At 40.9% G+C, this 27,235-nt stretch overlaps 1 protein-coding gene and 1 long non-coding RNA gene across 4 annotated transcripts in view; both read left to right on the forward strand.

Moving 5' to 3' along the window:
* LOC110490102 (solute carrier family 13 member 2) overlaps positions 1 to 26,028 on the forward strand; it is a 68,841-nt gene extending 42,813 nt beyond the window's left edge. For both annotated transcript variants that reach the window (XM_036944400.2, XM_036944399.2), the window contains exons 7-12: positions 18,993 to 19,202; positions 19,360 to 19,475; positions 21,453 to 21,571; positions 21,674 to 21,835; positions 22,021 to 22,158; positions 22,454 to 26,028. In XM_036944400.2, coding sequence (XP_036800295.2) covers positions 18,993 to 19,202; positions 19,360 to 19,475; positions 21,453 to 21,571; positions 21,674 to 21,835; positions 22,021 to 22,158; positions 22,454 to 22,588 — 880 coding nt within the window. In that variant the 3' untranslated portion in view covers positions 22,589 to 26,028. The remainder of the gene's footprint in view (positions 1 to 18,992; positions 19,203 to 19,359; positions 19,476 to 21,452; positions 21,572 to 21,673; positions 21,836 to 22,020; positions 22,159 to 22,453) is intronic.
* LOC149977928 (uncharacterized) overlaps positions 1 to 27,235 on the forward strand; it is a 222,036-nt gene that overhangs the window by 129,537 nt on the left and 65,264 nt on the right. The gene's annotated exons all lie outside the window — the stretch shown is intronic.

Consider the following 27,235-nt stretch of genomic DNA (forward strand, 5'->3'; position numbering starts at 1 on the left):
TGTCACGCCCTGACCTTAGTATTCTTTCTTTTCTTTATTATTTTGGTTAGGTCAGGGTGTGACATGGTGATACGTGTGTTTTTGTCTCATCTAGGGTGTTGGTACTATTTTAGGGTTTTTTGTAGATTTATGGGGTTGTTTCCATCTAGGTGTTTATGTAGGTCTATGGTAGCCTAGATTGGTTCTCAATTAGAGGCAGGTGTTTATCGTTGTCTCTGATTGGGAACCACATTTAGGCAGCCATATTCTTTGGGTATTTTGTGGGTGATTGTTTCCTGTGTCAGTGTTTGTCCCACACTGGACAGTTTCGTTTCCGTTTCACTTTGTTATTTTGTATTTGTGTCATGTTCAGTCTTTTCTATTAGAACATGGACACTTACCACGCTGCGTATTGGTCCGATCCTTGCTACACCTGTTCAGACGAAGAGGAGGAAATCCGTTACAGTTCCACAAGGATTCTGGCCCATTGTTGACTCCAACGCTTCCCACAGTTGTGTCAAGTTTGCTGGATGTCCTTTGGGTGGTGGCCCATTCTTGATACACACAGGAAACTGTTGAGCGTAAAAACTCAGCAGCATTGGAGTTGACACAAACCAGTGCGTGCGCCAGGCACCTACCACCATACCCCGTTCAAAGTCACTTTAAATCTTTTGTCTTGCCCATTCATCTTCTGAATGGCACACATACACGATACAGGTCTCAATTGTCTTAAGGCTAACAAATCCTTCTTTAACCCGTCATCTACAATGATTGAAGTGGATTTAACAAGTGACATCAATAAGGGATCATATCGTTCACCTGGATTCACCTGGTCAGTCTGTCATGGAAAGAGCAGGTGGTCCTAACTGTCCCTGCATACTGCTGTGTAAACTCACAAATAAATGTTGTCTTGCATACAAGCCATGTTTAACCTATTTCCTATATTGACAGACCAATCTAGTTTTATTGAAACATGTTTACTTGCAAATGAATGAATGTTGAATGTCCCTTCACCATTTTCTATAGCAGTAAGTGTAAGAATCAACGCTGCTAGAGACGAGAAGAAGGTACAGGGAGTGAACATTTAATGGCAACACACATGAAACAGGACAGGACAGCGTCTGGACATGAACACATAACGACATTAATGCAGACACAGGGAACAAACGGGGGAGCAGACAGTTATAGACGGGGTAATCAACAAAGGGTAGGAGTCCAGGTGAGTCCAATGAGCGCTGCTGTGCGTAATGATGGTGACAGGTATAATGAACACGGGGGGAGACAGAGAGCTGGTTTCAAGAGCAGGGCGCAGCAGGTGTTTATCACAATGTACCACAGGAGGAGGCAGGTAGCTGGGTCCAGGAGGTTATACACAGGGGGTCCAAAAGGGCAACAGTATAGGCAGGGAAAAGGCTAGTAACGTCGTCCGGGTGATCAGTTAATAGGTAGATAACAGGAAATCCGACAGGCTAAAGTACAGGCAGGGAAAAGTCTAGTAACGTAGTCCGGGAGATCAGGCAATAGGTAGATAACAGGAAATCCGATAGGCTAAAGACTGGGAATATGCCAAAGGCATCGTTAGTGAGGCAGGCAAAAACGATCATACATGGGAGGAATAAATCACAGGGAAAACCAGAGTACCGAAAGACATGTGTCACAAAACAAACAATATCTCACAGTGTTGGGGTGCAAAGAACTGAACTAAATATTGTGTGATAATGACATACAGGTGTGTGAACAGGTGATTAGAATTTAGGTGATTGGGATCTGGAGCGTGAGCTGCGTTCAAGGGACCTAGGTGTTTGAGAGTGTGAGCTGGAAAGTGGGCTGGAAAGTGAGCTGCGTTTAATTAAGGGATCTACGTGTTTGAGGGTGTGAGTTGGAAGCAGACGTTACAACAGGTGTGCTTAATGAAGGGCAGACTGTCGCCCTCGAGCGCCAGGGAGGGAGAATAGATGTGACAGTAACATTGTAACTAGTTACTTCTAGTTAATTCCAAATACATTTGCTGTCAGGATGGGTAATGTACTATATAAGTACACACTAGTTACAAGTAAGTACCCCTGAAGATACACTTCATTTTAACTAGCTATATCCTGTGTAACACCTAGTAATTATATTGTCCTTATGAAGATATGTACTTGTGGGTTTATCCTCTCACTTGTACAGAAAGGAGGTTCAGGTTGTTGAAATGGGGAACAAACATATTAATAATTTTGTACCTTTTTTCTAAATATTACAAATAATTGTTTATTATAATCTGGGATGACACCCGTATCGTTGACACCAGCCAGTGAGGATGATTTATGTCTGATCTGTTTTGGTAAACTCAAGAAAGTTGACCCAGATGGTACACGTTTTGGGGGCAAGAGCTAGCAACATTGAGTGGAGATTTTGAAGAGTGCACATTCACGGGTAGGTAATCAGAGTCTATAGTGCCTTCAACCTTAGGATTTTTTGGACCCCCAGCGATCTGTGAGTTATTAATGAACTGGATGCTCCTGTGTGGCTTAGTTGGTTGAGCACAGTGCTTGCAATGGCAGGGTTGTGGGTTTGAGTCCCACGGGGGACCAGTATGAGAAAATGTATGACCTCACTACTATAAGTCACTCTGGATAAGAGAGTCTGCTAAATGACTCAAATGTACAAATGGATGCAGCTGAGAAGAAACTAAACACTAAATTGGTGAATTTAGTGTAAACTTGCCCATTTTAAAATGCTTGCATTTAACAAGCATTTGTTGTTTTGCCGCTGTAATTACAAACTGCAATTACCACCATGTCGTTATTAGAGTGTAACTAACTATGAGTTATTACAATTAACTACAATACTTACACTGTAATAAGGACCCCTTAAAATAAATTGTTACTGAACACTTTGATGAGAAAACAGAAATCACCTCCTTCTCCCACATCCTCATCTGGACCACTCTGGGAGGGAGAGAAGGAGATGATGACCGGTGTGGTGATGGAGTGGCAGCACCTGCAGCACTTCATCCATCACCACATACGACGTCCAGTATGTGGCTGTAGCTTCCCCTCCCTCCTTGCTGATTCCGGGGGGAGAGCTTTCAACTCCTGAAAAATATGGAAAAGAATAGTATACTATAATATGGAAAATCATGTGTACTGAGAGAAACTTGGACATCTATTCAAACAATTAATCTTTATTTAAGCTCGATTAATTATTGAAATAATGAATCTGGCCGACTGCTCACTCTGAAGTGTGTGTTGCCGAGAGCTTAACCTTACAGACATTGCAGAGTTAAAACTTCTTATGGCTGGGGGGCAGTATTGAGTAGCTTGGATGAATTAGGTGCCCAGAGTAAACTGCCTGCTACTCAGGCCCAAAAGCTAGGATATGCATATTATTAGTAGATTTGGAAAGACACTCGGAAGTTTCTAAAACTGTTTGAATGATGTCTGAACTCATATGGCAGGCAAGAACCTGAGAAAATATCCAACCAGGAAGTGGGAAGTCTAAGGTTTGTAGTTTTGCAAGTCATTGCATATCGAATATACAGTCTCTATGGGGTAATATTGCACTTCCTAAGGCTTCGACTAGATGTCAGTATTATGTTTCAGGCTTCTGCTGTGAAGGGGGAGAGAAAGAGAGCTCTTTCAATCAGGTGTCTGCCATGAGCTGATCACGCGGGCTCGCCTGAGAGGTTGCTGCGTTCCATTGCATTTCTAAAGACAAAGGAATTCTCCTGTTCGAACATTATTGAAGATTTATGTTAAAAACATCCTAAAGATTGATTCTATACATTGTTTGACATGTTTCTATGGACAGTAACGGAACTTTTTGACTTTTCGTCGGGACCTAGTGATTGCGCCTCATGAATTTGGATTTCTGAACTAAATGCGCCAACAACAAGAAGGTATTTGGACTAAAATTATGGACTTTATCGAACAACACAAACATTTATTGTGGAACTGGGATTCCTGGGAGTGCATTCTGATGAAGATCATCAAAGGTAAGCGAATATTTATAATGCTATTTCTGACTTCTGTTGACTCCACAACATGGCGGGTATCTGTATGGCTTGTTTTTGTGTCTGAGCGCTGTACTCAGAGCATTGCATGGTGTGCTTTTTCCGTAAAGTGTTTTTGAAATCTGACACAGCGGTTGCATTAAGGAGAAGTGGATCTAAAATTCCATGTATAACACTTGTATCTTTTATCAATGTTTATTATGAGTATTTCTGTAAATTGATGTGGCTCTCTGCAAAATCACTGGATGTTTTGGAACTACTGAACATAACGCACCAATATAAACTGCGATTTTTGGATATAAATATGATATAAATATGAACTTTATCGAAAAAAAAACATGTATTGTGTAACATGGAGTCCTATGAGTGTCACCTGATGAAGATCATCAAAGGTTAGTGATTCATTTTATCTCTATTTGTGCTTTTTGTAACTCCTCTCTTTGGCTGGAAAATGGCTGTGTTTTTTTGTAACTAGGCACTCACCTAACATAATCGTTTGGTGTGCTTTCGGTGTAAAGCCTTTTTGAAATCGGACACTGTCGTGGGTTTAACAACAAGTTTATCTTTAAAATGGTGTAAAATATTTGTATGTTTGAGGAATTTTAATTATGAGATTTCTGTTGTTTGAATTTGGCGCCCTGCACTTTCACTGGCTGTTGTCATATCGATCCCGGTAGCGGGATTTCAGCCATAACAAGTTAAAAAATGTTTTAGTCATGGCTGGTTCCACCCCTTTAATGCAGATCGGAGGGCATCATAAGCCACCTCATGTTCATCGGCTGGTTAACGGCACGTGGTGCTGTATCCCAGATGCCAGGAATAATAAGGGTTTTGTTTTACTCCTCCAGGCTATCTCTATCCTCCACCAAATGTTACAGTAGGTGCGAGACACTGTGGCTTGTAGGCCTCTCCAGGTCTCACACCCACTGTGAAATTTGGGGGTCTGGGGGTGCTTCAGCAAGGCTGGAATTGGGGCAAATTTGTCTTTGTGAAGGACGCATGAATCAAGCCATGTACAAGGATGTCCTGGAAGAAAACTTGCTTCCTTCTTCTCTGACAATGTTCCCCAACTCTGAGGATTGTTTTTTCCAGCAGGACAATGCTCCACACCACACAGCCAGGTCAATCAAGGTGTGGATGGAGGACCACCAGATCAAGACCCTGTCATGGCGAGCCCAATCTCTAGACCTGAACCCTATTGAAAACCTCTGGAATGTGATCAAGGGGAAGATGGATGGTCACAAGCCTTCAAACAAAGCAGAGTTGCTTGAACTTTTTAATTTTTGCACCAGGAGTGGCATAAAGGCACCCAACAACAATGTGAAAGACTGGTGGAGAGCATGCCAAGATGCATGAAAGCTGTGATTGTAAATCAGGGTTATTCCACCAAATATTGATTTCTGAACTCTTCCTAAGTTAAAATATTAGTATTGTGTTGTTTAAAAATGAATATTAAACGTTTTTCTTTGCATTATTCAAGGTCTGACAACACTGCATTGTTTTTGTTATTTTGACCAGTTGTCTGCAAGTAAATGCTTTAAAACCTCTTTGGGCTAGGGGGCAGTATTTTGACGTCCAGATGAAAAGCGTGCCCAAAGTAAACTGTTACTCAGGCCCAGAAGCTAGGATATGCATATAATTGGTAGATTTGGATAGAACACACTCTAAAGTTTCTAAAACGGTTAAAATGTCTGTTGTTTCTGAACTCTTCCTAAGTTAAAATAAAAATACAATTAAAATGAATGATAAAGTCAAATAAAAGCATTTATTTTCCTTGGTGCATATATATATATATATATACATACACACATATACATACATATATACACACACACATACGCACACATACTCAAAAACGAAATTAAAATAAAAACACACAAAAAAAACATATAACACTTGCAGCAGCACTATCAAGGTTCTTATCAGCTATTTCAAGCATTCGCTGAGACGACGGGCCAATAATTCATTTTTAGGTTTTACAGTACCTTACACAACATGTATCTGCGCATTTCCCTAGTCACCCCGTTCACTCTGTCCAGTTTGAAGAAGAGGAAGAAAGTCAACAATCTGGTCAACCCACATTTTAAATGTAGGAGGGGTATTTGAGGCCCACAATAGAAGAATACATATCAAACTGTACCTCTAGTATTTTCTGTGCAGCAGTATGTACAGATTGCCAGAATCTGGCAATCTCCCTACAGCTCCAAAATACATGCATATAGGTTCCACTTTCAGAGGTACATCTTTTACAGTTAGGAGGCATATCTGTTTTCATTCTATGGAGTCTCAAAGGAGTATAATAAAATTTGGATTTTTTCATTTTTACACTGGTAGAGGAGCAGTATACCCTGTCGCAAACCTCCGCCCATAACTCATCACTGATAGTCAGACCAAGGTCCTTTTCCCAGAGTATTTTCAAAGGAGTAAAGGAGGAGCTTCCTTTCTCAGAAAGGAGTCTATAGATGTAAGATATTTTGCCTTTAATGGATTGTGCTGTGACAAGAAGGGTTTCAACTTCATTTAACTGAGTTCTAAACCTCCTCTTAGAGGTAAATGAGGAAATTACATGTCTAATTTGAAGATATTTGAAAAAATGGGATCTTGGCACATTGAATTCACTGCAGAGCTCTTGAAAGGATTTCAGTGTAGTGGTTTTCTGATGAAATAGGTCTGAAAAGGTCCTGATTCCTAGAGTATGCCAAAGATTAAAGTTGACCTCCCTCAGGGCTTTTGGCAAGTCTGGGTTGCCCACTATAGGCGAGTGAGAACATATTTGGGAGGAAATGCCCAGGTATTTCTTACAGTCCCTCCACGCTAGTAGGGTGCTGTAAATCACAAAGGTTTTGGCTATGTTGCCCACTTCACTAAAATTATTAATGTCTGTGAGTATAACAGAACTGACATGGCAAGCGAAACCCCAAGGAAAAACCATCCCAAAAAATTTAAATTGGCTGTCATCTTTATTATGAGGCAAGTCCTCCCAGATTGCAGTTCTTAGGGCTTCCACTAGCTGTCAGCAGTTTTTAGAAAGAGTTTCAGGCTTGTTTTTGGAAAAATTTGATAGAATTTGTAGTTTTTCTAAGTGGCTCCCATTTTGGCTGTAGTGTTTTCATGCGCATGGATGAGAATGCGTTCTTTGTTGTTTATCTCCAGTAAAGACAATAACGATTCTCTGTCTTAAATTGTATCGTTTATTTACGTATTATGGTACCTGAGGTTCGATTATAAACGTTGTTTGACTTGTTTGGAGAAGTTTATTGGTAACGTTCGGGATTCATTTTGAATGCATTTTGAAGGAGGGAAACCGGTGGATTATTGACTGAAGCACGCCAGCTAAACTGAGTTTTTGGGATATAAAGAAGGACATTATCGAACAAAAGGACCATTTGTGATGTAGTTGGTACCTTTTGGAGTGCCAACAAAAGAAAATCTTCAAAGGTAAGGCATTTATTATATCACTTTTTCTGACTTTCATTGCGCACCTGACTGGTTCAAATATGTTTTCATGCTTTTGTATGCGAGGCGCTGTCCTCAGATAGTCACATGGTGTGCTTTTGCCGTAAAGCCTTTTTGAAATCTGACACAGCGGCTGGATTATCAAGAAGTTAAGCTTTATGTTGATGAATGATTCTTGTGTTTTCATGAATGTTAATTTGAATTTGGCGCTCTGCAATTTCACAGTTTGTTGTCGAGGTGGGTCGCCAGCAGAACGCCTGCGCCAGACAGGAGGTTAAATGACAATATTTTCATTTGGAATTTGAGAGAAATGTTGTCAGTAGTTTATAGAATAAAACAAAAATGTTAATTTTACCCAAACACATACCGATAAATAGTAAAACCAGAGAAACTGATCATTTTGCAGTGGTCTCTTTTAGGTGTGTAAACTTCAATGCAAAACCTTAAAGGACTGGTAATTCCCCCATTTTGACACATGACTCACAACGTGATTCATGTGTAAAAAATAACATTGAAAATCAAATTAGAATTACTACTCTTAAAACCTTTTGTGACTAGGGGGCAGTACTTTTATTTTTGGAAAAAAAAGTTCCCGTAGTAAATAGGATATTTTGTCAGGACAAGATGCTAGAATATGCATATATTTGACAGCTTAGGATAGAAAACACTCTACAGTTTCCAAAACTGTAAAAATGTTGTCTGTGAGTATAACAGAACTGATGTTGCAGGTGAAAGCCTGAGAAAAATCCCATCCGGAAGTGCCTCATGTTTTGAAAGCGCTGCGTTCCAACACATCCCTATTGAGCAGTGAATGGGCTACCACCAGATTACTCTTTCTCCGTATTCCCGAAGGTGTCTATAGCATTGTGCCGTAGTTTTACGCATTTATGTTGAAGAATACCCGTAGGCGGCTACATTGGTCACCTGATGCTCCCAGAGAGATCCCAGAGAGATTCTTGCGTAAAATACAGAGGTAGCCATTACTCCAATCGGTCCTACTGAAAATGTATTGTCCCGATGGATATATTATCGAATAGATATTTGAAAAACACCTTGAGGATTGATTATAAACAACGTTTGCCATGTTTCTGTTGATATTATAGAGCTAATTTGGAATATTTTTCGCCGTTTTCGTGACTGCAATTTCCGGGCGATTTCTCAGCCAAAAATGCTATGCTAGGCTATCGATAAACTTACACAAATGGTTGTCTAGCTTTGGCTGTAAAGCATATTTTGAAAATCTGAGATGACAGGGTGATTAACAAAAGGCTAAGCTGTGTTCCAATATATTTCACTTGTGATTTTCATGAATAGGAATATTTTCTAGGAAGATTTATGTCCGTTGCGTTATGCTAATTAGAGTCAGATGATGACAACGGTCCCGTTCACGGGATGGGGTGTCACTACAGGTTAAGGGTTAATGCCACATGGTCAAGGTTAGGCTTGCACAGATCGGGAGGACCTTAGAAACATTTCTGTGGTTGAATTGCCCTTCTAAACCTAACAGTTCCACCGCTGTCCCCCAAAAGCCCCTGAAATTTAGGGCCAGGCCTCATTTTGAGCCTGCTTTTTTTTCCACTGTTGCTGCACTCAGAGCGAGCTATGGTCCATCGGGTGTTTCGTTGAACCCGGCACAGTCTGGAGACTATGGTGATGCCATTTTTAGTGTTGATTTCAAAATGCCATTTTGGTGATGGTCCCTCTCCGTTTCAACATATTGCAAATGTACAAGGATAACTTGCAAGTCAGTGTCCGTCAGTCAATTAGATGTCATTCTGACACCAAACTGATACCATCTGACACCAAACCCACTTTTTCCAACTCATTTAGAAGCCAACTATTACATATATCAGAGCAGGCCCATAATTCACAGCGGCTTCAGTTTAAAACATAATAAAAACGTAAAACACATAGTTACGTTCTAGCTGCGGGTCCAGTTCTGACATTATGTGTAGGCCTATATGAGGCGACCCCGAATCCCGAGTTTCGGCTCAATAGGTCCTTCGGTGCCCGAGCAAGACCTTAATTGGTGCTGAAAATCCACTTTTGTCCATGCCTTGCTACGGGGTCCTTGAATGAGCTATCGGACAGAAACGTTGGGGTCCGTCTCTATGGGCCGAGCCGGTTTCAATGCACCTAGTCTTGCGTCTCTGAGACTTTTGTAAATGTCGTCATTTTCGTAATGGTCAAAATGAATTGAAGTCATTGCAAATGTACGAGGATTTTTCTCAGTCCAAGAACCTTCTAGAGCCAAGTAACTCACCACGCACTATCAACCTGAGGTCTAGAACATGTTTCTAAAGTTTCAGAACTCTAAGTCTGATGGTTATTTTATAGCTCGAACAAAGGTAACTATCTGTCTCTACGCACCACACTGTGTCCTTCTTTCCTAGCTGTGTGTGTGATTTTTTTCTTGGAAATTTTATGGGAGACATGACTGCTTTACAGTTCATGGGGGTTGCCTAATCACACATATGATGTTTTGAAAATATCTGACTTTTTTAACCCTTTGAATCAGCCCCTATGACACCATTTAAGGCACTTCCGATTGGCACAGGAAGCTATAAGTAAACACATATCCTGATTGGGGTGTTTACGTTAAGAACTGACCAATTTACACAGGGTTGAATGCACTATTTATCACAAACTGCTGCTTGGGTATGGAAACATTTTTTTAGGGTGATTTTAACCACTTCCGGTTGCTCCAGGAAGCTTAGAATCAACACAGGTAGACCTCATAGTGGCTTGATGGATTGTCATTGAAGACAGGTTCATAAGGCATTCATAACCCACATAGGCTTCAGGTTGACTTTAGAGGAGCAGGCAATGTATTCCTATGGGGAGAGATGTCATTGTAATGTGTGAGATCAAAAAACCCTGATTAACTGTTAAGGGTTAATGCCACGATCAAGGTTAGGTTTGCACAGATCGGGAGGACCTCAGGAATGTACCTGAGGTCGAATTGTGCTTCTCACCCTAACCCTTCTCTCACTGTCACCCAAAAGCAAATTACATTTATGGCCAGGCTTCATTTTGGGCCTACTTTTTTCACGGTCGCTGCACTCAGAGCGTGCTACGGTCAAGCGGGGCATCTCGTTGAACTCGGCACAGCCTTGAGAATATGGAAATGCCATTGCAGGCTCTGTGTGTCTTTAAGCACTGCACTTTGTCACTCCATCCTTAATGTGTGTGTGTGTGTGTGTGAAAGAGTTATTTTTGTTTTTTGTACCTTTATTTTACTAGGCAAGTCAGTTAAGAAAATAATCTTATTTTTAATGAAGGCCTAGGAACAGTGGGTTAACTGCATGTTCAGGGGCAGAATGACAGCTTTGTACCTTGTCAGCTTGGTGGTTTGCACTTGCAACCTTACGGTTACTAGTCCAACGCTTTAACCACTAGACTACCCTGCCGCCCTTTGATATCTGTTGGGAGAAATGACTGACATACAGTTCATGAGGGTTGCCTAATCACACATATGAAGTTTTGAAACCCTTCGAAAGAACACCTATGACACAATTTTAAGGCACTTCCAGTTTACACAGGAAGCTGAAAGTGAACACATATCCTCCTTGGGGTAGGCAATTATAGAATATTGAGTTTTAAGTCTTTACGTTAAGAACTGACTTATTTGCGAAGGGTTTAGTGAGTGTTTATTATTTCAGAAAATCACAGAAAATAACAGAAATCTCGCAGAGCTCCGAAGCACACTTTAAAAAGATTTGAATGAACACGCTGCAACTGGATCTGTAACTGTTTAAAAAAATATATATCTATTTTTGAACATCACCAATTTTACATTGTACGATTTCTCTTAAATGACTATAGATAAATGGCTGGTTCTTTTTTTATTGACACCGTAGGTTCCTTTACTTTGACGTGAAGCGGAAAAATTATTGCTCTATTTTCATGTTGGACCTTTTATCCCTGAAAAATGGCCATAACTCAAAAAACGTTGAGGCCTAGACGCCCTCTTGTTCGGAGCCAACTACCCATCATGCCAAACCTATGCTCACCAAGTTTTGGCTTCGAAATATTTTCCGTTTAGGAGATAAGGCCACGTCGTGATTGGTGATGTTTTGTACATTTGCAATATGATTCCATTCACCCTCTTGTGGGATTTACCGGGACAGATGAAAAACGACCAAAATTTGATTATTTTATAAAACGGAAACCGAATGTCCGAGAGAGTTCGTTTAATGACTTCCTGGAAGATCCGGCCCTGCCGCACGGCCTGACGCTGTCCGCGAATTTTAGAAACGTTTTCGGACGTCTAGTAAGGGACTGTACATTTGCATTGTGGACTTTCTCACTAACCATCTGGCAAATGTCAAAATGTTCCCTTAAGGTATGTAATGGCATTGAATAGAAAACTACAAAACCAAAAAAAAAGTACTTCCTGAATAGATTTTTCTCAGGTTTTTGCCTGACAAATCAGTTCTGTTATACTCACAGACACTATTATAACAGTTTTGGAAACTAGTGATGGTGTTTTCTATCCAAATCTACCAGTTATATGCATATCATATCTTCTGGGCCCGAGTAGCAGGCCGTTTAATTCTGGCATGCTTTTCATCCAAAATTCCGAATGCTGCCCCCTACCCTAGAGAGTCTAAGGTCAGGGCGTGACACTTTGTCAGCGATTACAGCGGTGAATCTTTCTGGGTAAGTCTCTAAGAGCTTTGCACACCTGGATTGTAAAATATTTGCCCATTATTATTTTACAAATTCTTCAAGCTCTGTCAAGTTGGTTGTTGATCATTGCTAGACAGCAATGGTCAAGTTTTGCCATTGATCTTCAAGCCAATTTAAGTCAAAACGGTAACTAGACCACTCAGGAACATTCAATGTCAAATCAAATCAAATGTAGTTATAAAGACCTTTTTACATAAGCAAATGTCACAAAGCGCTTATACAGAAACACAGCCTAAAACCCCAAACAGAAAGCAATGCAGATGTAGAAGCATGGTGGCTTGGAAAACCCCTCTAGAAAAGAAAGGAACCTAGGAAGAAATCTAGAGAGGAAGAAGGCTCTGAGGGGTGGCCAGTTCTCTTCTGGCTGTGCCGGGTGGAGATTATAAGAGTACATGGCCATTAAGGCCAGATTGTTCTTCAACACTAAAGCGAAATCAATAGACCACTAACTTACTACAAGGAGACAAGGCTGAGTGTAGCCCATGAATATCTCCTCCACCGTGTGAGCCCAAGGGGGCACAAAACCGGACAGGAAGATCACGTCAATGACTCAACCCACTCTAGTCCATCGCCCTTCCTAGGGATGGAATAGAAAAGCACTAGTAAACCAGTGGCTCAGCCCCCATAATAGCGTCAGAGGCAGAGAATCCCAATGAAGAGAGGGGAGCCTGCCAGGCAGAGACAGCAAGGACGGTTTGTCACTCCAGTGCCTTGCCGTTCACCTTCGCACCACTGGGCCAGACTACACTCAATCACAGGACCTACTGAAGAGATGAGTCTTTAGTGTGACATAGAGAGTACATGTAAATATGTAAGGCAGGGCCAAATTGGAGAGATAGGTAGGAGCCAGTTCATTTATTGCTGTGTAGGTTAGCAGTAAAACCTTGAAATCAGCCTTACCCTTAACAGGAAACCTGTATAGAGGGGACTGTGCAGTCTCTATGATGGGGTCTAAAACCAGCCTTGAGTGTTTCATATTCATTATTTGTCCTCAGGAAGGCAGTGAGTAGCTGCTAAACAACTTTTTCAAAAAAAATTGACAGGAAAGGAAGATTCAATATAGGCCGATATAAACTCAGCAAAAAAATAAATGTCCTCTCACTGTCAACTGCGTTTATTTTCAGCAAATTGAACGTGTAAATATTTGAATGAGCATAACAAGATTCAACAACTGAAACATGAACTGAACCAGTTCCACAGACATGTGGCTAACATAAATGAAATAATGTGTCTCTGAACAAAAGGGGGGATCAAAATCAAAAGTAACAGTCAGTATCTGGTGTGGCCACCAGCTGCATAAAGTCCTAGAGTGCATCCCCTCCTCATGGACTGCACCCGATAAGCCAGTTCTTACTGTGAGATGTTACCCAACTCTTCCACCAAGGCTCTTGCAAGTTCCAGAACATTTCTGGAGGGAATGGCCGTAGCCCTCACCCTCACAGGTCCCAGACGTGCTCAATGGGATTGAGATCCGGGCTCTTCGCTGGCCATGGCGGAACACTGACATTCATGTCTTGCAGGAAATCACGCACAGAACGAGCTGTATGGCTGGCGGAATGCTGGAGGGTCATGTCAGGATGAGCCTGCAGGATGGGCAGCACATGAGGGAGGAGGATGTCTTCCCTGTAACGCATAGAGGTGAGATTGCCTGCAATGACAACAAGCTCAGTCTGATGATGCTGTGACGGATCCTCCACCTCAAAATCGATCCCGCTCCAGAGTACAAGCCTCGGTGTAACGAAGAAGTGAAGAGCACTTTTTGCCAGTCCTGTCTGGTCCAGCGATGGTGGATTTGTGCCCATAGGCGACATTGTTGCCGTTGGTGTCTGGTGAGGACCTGCCTTACCTGACTTGATTTAAATAGGAGTCCGTAATTTGCTTTCTAATAATCATAATCTTTTAATCTAAGAAGTTCATGAATTCATCATTGCTGAAGTGAAGGCCATCCTCACTTATTTAGCTTTGCAACAGTATCAACAATATGTTTTGGATTGTTTTATTCTCCTTACTCAGGTTGGATAAGTAGACTGATTGAGCAGCAGTGAGGGCTCTTCAATCTTGCACTTTACTGTCTTTCCAAGCTAGTCGGAAGACTTCGTTTAGTGGAGCGTAATTTCCGTTCCAATTTTCTGGAAGCTTGCCTCAAGGGTCGGGTATTTTCTGTATTTCAGAGAGCTCATTTATTTTGAAAAATGTTTTTGAAGTGTGACTGCATCTAGGGTATTATGCAAGCCTAAATGTAGGTGGTTAGCTGATTGTTGTACTCCGGTGTCATTGGGTAGGTGGAGGGAGTCTTTGGGTTGTCCGATAATTTATTCGCAGATTTTAATAACAGTTTGTTGGGGTTTTAGCAGATTTTTTTTGAGATTTCAATTGTAATAAAATGGAGGTCCGATAGTCCAGGAATTATCAGGAAAAACATTTAGATCCACAAATTGTATTCCACGAGACAAACCTAGATCCAGGGTATGACTGTGGCAATGTGTAGGTCCTTAGACATGCTGGACAAACCCCACTGAACCCCACTGAACCATTTTTCAGTCAGGCCAATCACATCAATGTTATGATCAGTTATTAGTTAACTGACTGACTGCCTTGGAAGTGACTAGCTCTATTTTGAGTTGTGAGATATCACAATCTCTTACAATAATGACAGGAACGGAGGAGGTCTTTGCAGTGAGATTGCTAAGGCGAAGACCTCCATGTTTAGTTTTTTTAAGTTAAAATCAATTGAATGGATTCCTTCCTCTCCGGCAACTGAGTTAGGAAAGCCGCTTGTATCTTTGTAGTGACCGGGTGTATTGAGACAGCATCCAAAGTATAATTAATAACTGCACCATGCGCAAAGGGATATTCAATTTCTGATTTTTTTTATTTTATCAATCTACCAATTGGTGCCCTTCTTTGAGAACCATTGGAATGCCTCCCTATTCTTTGTGGTTGAATCTGTGCTTGAAATTCACTGCTCTAATGTGGGACCTTACAGATAATTATATGTGTGGGGTACAGAGCTGGGGGGTAGTTATGTAAAAATCATGTTAAACACTATTATTAAAACACATGCAACATTCATGCAGGTTGGCCATTACAAACCGGTTGACTCAAGACAGCTTTTAATTTTTTTATTAATTTGTTAAACATTTCTTAAAACACAATTCCACTGACATTATGGGGTATTTTGTGTAAATCAGTGACACACAATCTCCATTTAAACTATTTTAAATTCAGGGCGTAAGACAACAAAATGTGGAAAAAGTAAAGGGGTGAAAATAAATTCTGAAGGCACTGTACTATAAGCATCCATCTCCCTCGTATCAATAGATCATGCACACTGACCTTCCCTCACAATACCTACCCCCAACAGACACCCGTCAGTCACCCACACTAAAATACAAATCATGAAGATCTATTTTATAGACAATACACAGACTCACAGACAGCACATTGCGCAAACAAAACAACCCTCGCAATGTCAACTGAATTACATGGGTCTATTACTGAACTGTTTGTTGAAACAAATAATTGAACGGGAAGAGACTGTTGAGATGTACAAACTATGGCAAAGGCGAATGATTAGTAGACAAGAGGCTATCCGTAATTTTGATTAAGACATTAATGACCAAGCCAATATGGACTTAGTCAATATAACTATTTGTTCAGCACTTTTGAAATGTACAGAGACAGAATTCAGAACATGGGCCATTTTTACAGTGTTCTCCATGTACACCAAGTCAGAAACATAGGATAAATAAAGGGGGCATATAAGCAGACAAAGAAAGCTCTTACAATGTTTGATGATGACATTTCTCTAAAACAGGCTATAGGCTACATGTGCACCACCAAGTGCTGAAGAGGAAAAAGGGACAAAATTATTAGGGTGAAGCACATGGTATAGTAACAGCTTACTACACAACATACACTTAGTATTACTTTCTTATCTACAGTATACATATCTCCCTGGCATATTACATAATTGATGCAGCAGCATACAATACATTTTTTGACTACCTTCGTTGTGCTGTGCCCTCTTGAACAGGAAGGTAGGAAGGACCGCTGCGCCTTTATCATCAAACTTTGTCATAAAAGTCTGACATTCTCTGGATTTATGATGCTTTCAAGACAACTGGGAACTCGAATCATGACATGGTCGAAACATGACTTCAGTGATCTTCAGGTCAGAGCTCTAGAAAGAGACTTTCTCGACTTGGAATTCTGACTTGGATGACCATTTAAGATGTATTTTCACCAGTCGGAGCTCATTTTTTTCCCAGAGTTCCCAGTTGTCTTGAACTTACTGAAGTATGAGATTTCCCAGTTCTGAATTTCCAGTTGTTTTGAAATTGGCAGAAGTCATGCTGGAGTCACAGCATGGCCAATGTATTCAAACTTATAGCAGGCAGGGTAAGCAACATAGTGAGTGCTTTGCAACTCTTGCAGTTAGCCACTTATTCCTTCCAAACCACTCATTGTTGAATTTGTAATTTTCGGTCCAATGGCCGATGAGCACCAATGCCTTTTATCTATAATTTCTCTTCATATGATAAGGATTAGAAAGGATTTGCGAGTAGATTGTTGAGGTGATTTATGATGATGACTGCTTGTCTAGTTAAGATTTTGAAAGTATGATGTTGACACGATCAGTCCAATCAAAACTACAGCACATGTAACGTGATTTAAAGTCATTTTATCTGTGGCCTATGACCTTGAGCCTTCTTGGATGAGCACTTCTAATGTAAATCTATGGCAGCACCCAAGGGGGCTTCAACTGCCTAGCTCTCCCTGTAGATTACGCAGTGACGTAGTGTCCCCATGAATGACAGAACACTGAGCCTATCACAGCGCAACTAGAGAAGATTACCAACACCTACGCTCTGTATTTTCCACTGGCTGCCCCTCCACCATAGAAAGCACTGGTCTAGGCTGAAACACCTGCATTTTGGAGCTGCCTTACTCAAGAATGCAAGAAAAAGACCATGTGGCTTTATTCACTCAATACATTTGTTTTTACATTGCTTGCAAATTGATATGACACAAATTACTGCAAAAAACGAATGTTTTACAGGTGGGGCTCAAAACAGGTGAACATCTGCTCTGAATGACGGGTCGCCACTGGCTAGCTAGTTAACTACATCACTGCTGCTTGACTTATTTTCTGCTGCGCTGATGTTGGCTGATCGGCATGCTTCCTCTTTGAAGTGAAGGTGCAAATCGATGGAATAGCTTCACATTTCAATGTTCTACGACCTGGCAACCCCATCAGTTAAGACTTCAGGTCTGTTTCGAAATCCTCTGGCTGAAAGTGCTGGCAACCAACATACACACTTGGATATTTCTCCACTGCCGCCAGCCAGTGCTTAATTTGTAAATCGGGAGGTGATGGAACAAAAAGTGAGCGTGAGAGGGGGGGTGACCTGGGGACCGGAAAACATGAGAATTATTTTTTACCTTGATAGTAAAGCATTGCATGCATATCATCACATTTGCGAAGTGGTATAGAGCAGTAGAGTAGAGGCACTTACAGAAGTTGCACACATGGGATTTTTTTGTTGCCTTTTATAGATGTATTTTATGCAATTCTATGTCATTTTACATGATTGGAGACATAGGCATAATCTTTTTAATGTCACGTTCAAAACTGGGAACTCAGAGCTGGGAAATCTTCGACTTCCAACTTCAGTGCGTTCAACAACTGGGAAATTGGGAAAAAACTATCTCCGACTGGGAAAATATGTTTTCCAGAATTTCAAGTGGGGAACCCTGGCCTCTTTCTAAATGCCCAAAGTTCCGACCTGAAGATCACTGACGTCATGATTCGACCTCATTTTTTTCCAGAGTTCCCAGTTGTCTTGAAAGCACAAATGATCAAAAAGTCAGGCTACTTTGACACTGACAAACTGATTATCTGAAATCAATGAAAACAACGTTGTCTTGAATCCATCAATAGCCTAGATGTGTGGAGACACATATTGTATGCTACAATATGAGGAGTAAATCATAGTCCTAATAATGAGGACAATTAACAGAGGCAACTCGAATGAACTTTCACCGCGTTTATTCACATTTTTGACAATTATTTTTCATGCCATGAGAGGTACCTGCCGGCCAAATGGGTTCCCGGAACGAAACAATCCAAAACGGAGAAGTGCCGGATCCTGTTCCGGCAGGCTTTAGCTTAAATTAAGCACTGCCGCCAGCCACTATCGGCTCAAAGGAATATTTCCGTCAGGTAACCAATGAAATGTTACCCCAGCAGCCTGCACTTGCTTGAAGTTTGCACATCCAGGTATTGAGCACCACAACATGACTAAACTTTACAGTTGTTGTTGACACAAAAATAAAAAGTTCTTCGCAATCTCAAAAGGTCAAATAGTGAGTGCTTATATTTGTCCTGTAAGTGTGAGGTGTGTAAACACAAGTGTGAGGTGTAAATGGAAATGTGTTTGTTTGCATATCCCGACTCCCCTGAGACACCCTCTGATGTTCTATGAATGAGTGGCTGGTCCCGTAATTAACGTTAGCTATCTGTTGACACCAATTCTCAACTGGATCAACTTCGACAGGTGCGGTACTACATCCCGAAATCGCCATGAATTCCACATATTATGGTTTGCTTACAACCAGGAAATGTAGATGGCCCTTCCCTTCCGGCGAGATGCAGAAACACTGGTATTTCTGTGTAGTGAGGCAATTCTCTACTTTTTTTAAATAACAAATTAATGGACATATACATCGAAAGAGAAGTGAAACATCACTTTAACAGAAGCCGCTGAACATGCTACATTACTTCTAACTAATAGCTCCTAATTCAATTAAGTTTGATATTAGTTGATTCTTTGAGGTCTCACTCCTTGTCCGTGTGTGTCGCTGACAGCATGAAGAAGTCATTTGGCTGCGGGAAGAAGAACGAGGGAGACAAGGAGGCGTTCGCAGTGATGAAGGAGGAGTACAGGAAGCTGGGGAGCATGACCTTCGCCGAGGGGGCTGTGCTGACCATCTTTGTCCTGCTGGTGGTGATGTGGTTCACTAGAGAACCAGGCTTCATGCCAGGCTGGGCCACTGTACTGTTTAACAAGGATGGAGCGTGAGTAGCACACATACAGATACATTCATGCACACAGGCTGGCACAGGCAGGCACACAGTCAGATGCATGCACACACACACAAACACACACCAATAAAATGTGAATGTCTGTTCTTCTAACTGAATTCTAAACTCTTTCGCTGTGTGTATCCTTCAGGTTTGTGACAGACGGGACTGTTGCCATCTTCATGTCCACGCTCTTCTTCATTATCCCCTCACGACCGTTCTGCTGTGGGAGTGCTGAGGAAGAGGAGGGAGAGGCTGGGGAGGAAGGTGAGGGGGGGGGGGGGGGGTTCAATGAAAGAGACACAATAACAAATACAGTTGAAGTCTGAATATTACATACACTTAGGTTGGAGTCATTTAAACTCGTTTTTCAACCACACAAATTTCTTGTTAACAAACTATAGTTTTGGCAAGTTGGTTAGGACATCTACTTTGTGCATGACACAAGTAGTTTTTCCAACAATTGTTTACAGACAGATTATTTAAATTATAATTCACTGAAAACAATTCCAGTGGGTCAGCAGTTTACATACACTAAGTTGACTGCCATTGGGAAATTCCAGAAAATGATGTCATGGCTTTAGAAGCTTCCGAGGCTAATTTCAGTCAATTGGAGGTGAACCTGTGGATGTATTCCAAGGCCTACCTTCAAACTCAGTGCCTCTTTGCTTGACATCATGGGCAATTATGAGCCAAGACCTGGATGAACCCCCACAAGTCTGGTTCATTTGTGAACAGCAGTTTTCAGTTCTTTCCACAGATTCTCGATTGGATTCAGGTCTGGACTTTGACTTGGCCATTCTAACACCTGGATATGTTTATTTTTGAACCATTCCATCGTAGATTTTGCTTTATGTTTTGGATCATTGTCTTGTTGGAAGACAAATCTCCGTCCCAGTCTCAGGTCTTTTGCAGACTCCATCAGGTTTTCTTCCAGAATGGTCCTGTATTTGGCTCCATCCATCTTCCCATCAATTTTAACCATCTTCCCTGTCCCTGCTGAAGAAAGGCAGGCCCAAACCATGATGCTGCCACCACCATGTTTGACAGTGGGGATGGTGTGTTCAGGTTGATGAGCTGTGTTGCTTTTACGCCAAACATAACATTTTGCATTGTTGCCAAAAAGTTCAATTTTGGTTTCATCTGACCAGAGCACCTTCTTCCACATGTTTGATGTGTCTCCCAGGTGGCTTGTGGCAAACTTTAAACAACACTTTTTATGGATATCTTTAAGAAATGGATTTCTTCTTGCCACTCTTCCATAAAGGCCAGATTTGTGCAATATACGACTGATTGTTGTCCTATGGACAGTCTCCCACCTCAGCTGTAGATCTCTGCAGTTCATCCAGAGTGATCATGGGCCTCTTGGCTGCATCTCTGATCAGTCTTGTCCTTGTATGAGCTGAAAGTTTAGAGGGACGGCCAGGTCTTGGTAGATTTGCAGTGGTCTGATACTCCTTCCATTTCAATATTATCGCTTGCACAGTGCTCCTTGGGATTTTTCAGTTTTTGGTTTGTTAAAAAAGTTTTAAATATCCAATAAATGTCGCTCCACTTCATGATTGTGTCCCACTTGTTGTTGATTCTTCACAAAAAAAATACAGTTTTATATCTTTATGTTTGAAGCCTGAAATGTGGCAAAAGGTCGCAAAGTTCAAGGGGGCCGAATACTTTCGCAAGGCACTGTATGTGGGCAGAACTTAAAAAGCGTGTGCGAGCAAGGAGGCCTACAAACCTGACTCAGTTACACCAGCTCTGTCAGGAGGAATGGGCCAAAATTCACCCAATTTATTGTGGGAGGCTTGTGGAAGGCTACCCGAAACGTTTGAGCCAAGTTAAACAATTTAAAGGCAATGCTACCAAATACTAATTGAGTGTTGGTAAACCTCTGCCCCACTGGGAATGTGATCAAATAAATAAAAGCTGAAATAAATCAATCTACACTATTTTTCTGACTTTTCACATCCTTAAAAAAAAGTGGTAATCCTAACTGACGTAAGACATGGAATTTTTACTCGGATTAAATGTCAGGAATTGTGAAAAACTGAGTTTAAATGTAAATGTATTTGGCTAAGGTGTATGTAAACGACTTCAACTGTATCTTTGTCTGCAGATTCTGTTCAGTTAAGAAGACTCAATGAGACAAAGTTCAGTTTCACTCTCTAATGAAGAGATAGGCCTTTAATGTGCATTGTTAATGTTCATTTCACTTATTCCTTCTCTTACTCCCCTCCCACTCTCCAGGTAAGAAGAAGCAAAAGGCCCCAGCTGCTCTGTTGAACTGGCATGTGGTCCACGAACGCATGCCCTGGAATATCATCCTATTGCTGGGAGGAGGTTTTGCTTTGGCCAGCGGTAGCGAGGTTTGTGTGCAGGCATCTAGTTCATAATGCCCTGTATCTTGTCTCTCTCGCTCTCACCTCCACTCACCCCCCTCATCTCGCCCACCCCATCTGTTTCTCTAGGCATCTGGTCTGTCTCAATGGCTGGGTGAGAGTCTAGCTCCTCTACAGTCCATTCCTCCCTTCGGTATCTCTCTGCTACTCTGTCTGTTGGTGGGGACCTTCACTGAGTGCTCCAGCAACACAGCTACTACCACACTGTTCCTGCCCATACTGGCCTCTATGGTAACCACACACACAAACAGACACATGCACACTCATGCACGAACGAACGCACACACGCAATAACGCACGTATGCATGCGTGCACATTTGCATACACACACACACTCCCTCTCTCTGTCTGTCTCTCTCATACATATGTCCAAGTGTGTTGACTGACTTGGTGTGTTCCTTTCTACTTCCCAACAGGCCACAGCTATTAGGCTGCATCCTCTGTACGTGATGCTGCCCTGCACCATCTGTGCCTCGTTGGCATTCATGTTGCCTGTGGCAACACCTCCCAATGCCATCGTCTTCTCCTATGGAAATCTCAAAGTCATGGACATGGTGAGACCCAACACATGCACACACACAGGTGAATAAGTGCACACACACGAATGGATAGACACAGACACACAACCACAGTAGTAGTCTTGTGCTGCTCAGATGGTAACATAGTGTTGCAACACCAAAATAGTAGGTTCAATTCCCACTGGGGTCACATACACTGAAATGTATGCACAGACTACTGTAAATCGCTTTGGAGTAAAGTGTCAGCTAAAAGGCATATATTTTGTTATTACACATTCAGATACAACCTTGTTTACTGTATACCCTGAATTTGTGTTGTTGTGTTGTCCAGGTGAAGGCAGGCTTCATGCTGAACATGATCGGGATCATGACCATCAACATGGGCATCAACACCTGGGGAGACGCAATGTTCCAGCTCAGCACTTTCCCTGACTGGGCCAACATCACACATGGGACCAAGCCCTGAGAGGGGGGAAGAGAGAGAGAGGCTGGAGGAAGGAGGAGGATGGAGGGAGGATTTTGATATGAGCACCAAAGAGAGAGAGAGAGAGAGAGAGAGAGAGAGAGGGGGGAAGAGAGAGAGGCTGGAGGAAGGAGGAGGATGGAGGGAGGATTTTGATATGAGCACCAAAGAGAGAGAGAGAGAGAGAGAGAGAGAGAGAGAGAGAGAGAGAGAGAGAGAGAGAGAGAGAGAGAGAGAGTCATTACCAGTCAAAAGTTTGGACACACCTACTCATTCAAGGGTTTTTCTTCATTTTACTATTTTCTGCATTGTAGAATAATAGTGAAGACATCAAAAATGTGAATGGAATCATGTAGTAACCAAAAAAGTGTTAAACAAATAAAAATATATTTAATATGAGATTTTTCAAAGTAGCCACCAGTTGCCTTGGTATTCTCATTTGCTTTGGCATTCTCTCAACCAGCTTCATGAGGTAGTCACCTGGAATGCACTTCAATTAACAGGTGTGCCTTGTTAAAAGTTATTTTGTGGAATTTCTTTCCTGCTTAATGCTTTTAAGCCAATCAGTTGTGTTGTGACAAGGTAGTGGGGGCTACAGAAGATAACCCTATTTGGTGAAAGACCAAGTCCATATTGTGGCAAGAACAGCTCAAATAAGCAAAGTAAAATGACAGTCCATCATTACTTTAAGACATGAAGGTCAGTCAATGTGGAACACTTCAAGAACTTTGAAAGTTTCTTAAAGCGGAGTCGCAAAAACCATCAAGCACTATGATGAATCTGGCTATCATGAGGACCGCCACAGGAAAGGAAGACCCAGAGTTACCTTTGCTACAGTTCATTACAGTTACCAGCCTAAGAAAATGCAGCCCAAATAAATGCTTCACAGAGTTCAAGTAACAGATACATCTCAACATCAACTGTTCAGAGGAGACTTTGTGAATCAGGCCTTCATGGTCAAATTGCTGCAAAGAAACCACTACTAAAGGACACCAATAAGAAGAGACTTGCTTGGTTCAAGAAACACGAGCAATGGACATTAGACGGGTAGAAATCTGTCCTTTGGTCTGATGAGTCCAAATTTGTCATTTTTGGTTCCAACCGCCATGTCTTTGTGAAACGCAGAGTAGGTGAATGGATGATCTCATGTGTGGTTCCCACCATAAAGCATGGAAGAGGAGGTGTGATGCTGTGCGGGTACTTTGCTGGTGATACTTAATTCAAGGTACACTTAACCAACATGTCTACCACAGCATACTGCTTGATTCCATAGATGTTATTTCATAGTTTTGATTTCTTCACTATTATTCTACAATGTAGAAAATAGTAAAAAAATAAGAAAAACCCTTGAAGGAGTAGGTGTGTCCAAACTTTTGACTGGTACTGTAAATGTGGACTGACAGGCAAACAGAAAGTCAGACATAGACAGAGAGAGACAAAGCGAATGGGAAAGGGAGATTAAGCACACACACATAATGTTGAATTGACAATGAACAAGTACACCAGCTACAGTATTTTCTCCTTAATTTAGGACAGTTTAGAAATAAGATACCATGTACAATATGGTTGCAGCTCTACCTTGCCCTCTGATAGGCTAAGTCTGCTGTTAAAAGTGCCTAGGTTGTCAGGGCAAGGGGCTAGCGAACTAGGGTCTTGGTGGTTCCTGGACTGGGCCATACATTACAATACAGTTCCATTGCCCCCTAGTGTTCATTACATGTAATTGTAAATCTGGTGAAGCGGAATAGGGTTGAATGGTGCTTCAACACAGTAGTGCACTCCTTTGAATCGAGTCTGTCCCAGTTCCAGACAAGGATATCCTTAAAACGAGACTACATCTTCAAAGCAAGCATTGTGCAGGAATGTGTATGTATACATATCTTGAAATATAGCATATAAGTAGGAATGGGGACCGAGGGTCGCAGTGGTTCAATCCCGGGCTTTGTCACAACCGGCTGTGATCGGGAGTCCCATATGGAGGCGCACAATTGGCCCAGCTTCGTCTGGGTTAGTGGAGGGTTTGGCCTGGGGTAGGCTGTCATTGTAAATAATCATTTGTTCTTAACTGACTTACCTAACTGTAAAAAAAATATTTTTTGTTTCAACTTATTATTTCCAGTGGCCTTTTTCAAGCTCAGAGTACTTCACATTTCACGGTATCCTAGCTTTGATTACATTTATTTTGACTAACAATAGACTGTTAATTTGATGTTTGTAAATTGTTAATTTAATATTATTATTTGAATCAACTTAAACCTTTTATGTTAACAATAAATGTGTAATTCTAATAACTAAAGCTACATTATTGTTGCCAAATAAGACAGCTAAGTACACTGCTTCATTTCAGTGTAACTTACTATTCTAATTCGAGTCAATTTAAACATTTATTACGTCAACAATAAATGTTGTGTTATCATAGCAACATAAAGCAACATTTGTTGACAAATTAAAAACACCTAAGTCCACATCATCATGTCAGTATAACCAACTGTTTTTTGTTGAGTAAACTTTCAATTAAGTTACTGTAACTAGTAATAGTTATCGAAACTACATTTAAAGTTTACATAACCAAATGGTCTATGCAAGGACAATGTGACATGTTAAGTGCTCTGAGCTTGAAAAAGGCCACGCAACTAGATGACTGGAAATAACAAGTTGAAACAACATTAAAGTGTGAGTTATCTGATTTAATGTCACATTTAAAAAAAGAGTCAAGCCTACGTCATATTGAGTTATTGTAACACATAGTTCTCAACCTGTTTGGCTGGTGGCGCTAGACTGTGGCTACGAGCAAGTCAAGCAGGCCACACACAAATAAATAACTATACTATTAATGACATAACAGACAAGATTGCCATAGGCTGCAGGTTGAGAACCACTGTTTTAACTCAACAAAATGACTGACTAATACAAATTGTAAACTTAATATAACCCCGTATGTACAGTTGATCAAAGTTCAGATTTAGTAAAGCTTATCTCCATTTTAAAATGACTTTATATTTACAATGACTGTTTTACTATCAAGAGGACATTGATCGATTCAACAACTTACATTGAAATCAATTAATTATATCTAGCTTGTAATGACAAAATAGTCATTTTGTGTATTTCAGAACATTTATTACACTATGTATTAACAAATACATTTTCAACAATGTATCGTTCCCTAGAATGCATTTTTATTGTCATTAAAAAAAAATCTAACAATGCATATTTTTAGATTAATGTCTTTGGGTGCATTTAAACGGGCAGCCAAATTCTGCTGTCACTAATTGGTATTTTAAACAATATCAGGGAAGATTTTTATTTAATTTTATTAAGATAAAATGTTTTGTCAAAGTTGTATTTATTCCACTGTCCAATAAACCCATACACATTTGTAAATGGCACCATTAAAAAATGGTTTTATGGCACGGTAATTAAAAATTCAAACACTGAGCAAAGACAGCCTTCACAATGGTTTCTAAGACAAGTGGATGTTGAGTGTGAAAAGAAATTCTAACATGCTGTAAACATTTTCAGAATGCACTGTAGTCAATGGGAAGAGATGATAGCAAATTCAATGGTCTCTAACAAAAGACAGTTGTAGTTTGTAGACTGAAGTTCACACGTAAAAATAGGGTAACTTAAGTCTTCCCAAAATTGAGATTTGGAAGATTTAGGCAAATAACTGCATCATTGTCCTCAGAATTAACTCAACTACTGCGAGCAAAACAAAAACACACCAATTAGTTGAATTAACGAAGACGGTTCTTCAGCCCATGCACTTCTGCTGTAGTTTTCTGCACCAAAATCTTCAAGAATATTTTCTGAACTACCTCAAACATTTTTGGGTAACCCATGTTCAGAAAATAAAGAAGTCCAATCAAAGTGGCAAAGGCATTTGGGACATTGTGAAGCTCATGTATGATCACCTGCTCTTCTATCACAAGGGCAACGTCCACATTGTCAGCTGGCATTGGGTCATCTGCTGCAGCTCCAACCACAACGACAAGTATATTTTCACTACATGGGTGACTTCCTCAGAATCAGTTGTCTTCTGAAAAACAGAACAAAAAGAGGCCAAGAATAAAGGCATTGCCCTACAAAACATCCTACAATAAAATTTTTTTCTGTGAAAATGTCTGCAAATGTACTGTTGCATATTGATGCAGGCAAGTGGGGTGGCAGGTAGCCTAGTGGTCAAGAGCGTTGCGCCAGTAAACAAGCATGGTCCTCAAGCACGTCAGTTAACCATGATTGCTCCCAGGTCTAGAAATAATGTGTTCTTAGTTGAGGTAAAACATGTCTGTTATTTTCCTATTTGCTAAAAATTATTGATTGTCTGCTATAGCGCCGCAAAGGCCTATGTTCATCCAACACTGACTTTTTAAAAATGTAACCTTTATTTAACTAGGCAAATCAGTTAAGAACAAATTCTTATTTTTAATGACGGCCTAGGAACAGTGGGTTAACTGCCTGTTCAGGGGCAAAATGACAGGTTTGTACCTTGTCAGCTCAGGGGTTTGAACTTGCAACCTTCCGGCTACTATTCCAACACTCTAACCACTAGGCTATCCTAAGGGGGAAAACCATGTGAAGCATCATCTATCATTCAGTGCTGTTTTGGCAATCTGCAACATTCATTATATTAAAGGTGCACTGTGTAGA

The sequence above is a fragment of the Oncorhynchus mykiss genome, chromosome 15 (genome assembly GCF_057628025.1).
Source record: "Oncorhynchus mykiss isolate SJ-2025 chromosome 15, ASM5762802v1, whole genome shotgun sequence".
NCBI lineage: Eukaryota > Metazoa > Chordata > Actinopteri > Salmoniformes > Salmonidae > Oncorhynchus > Oncorhynchus mykiss.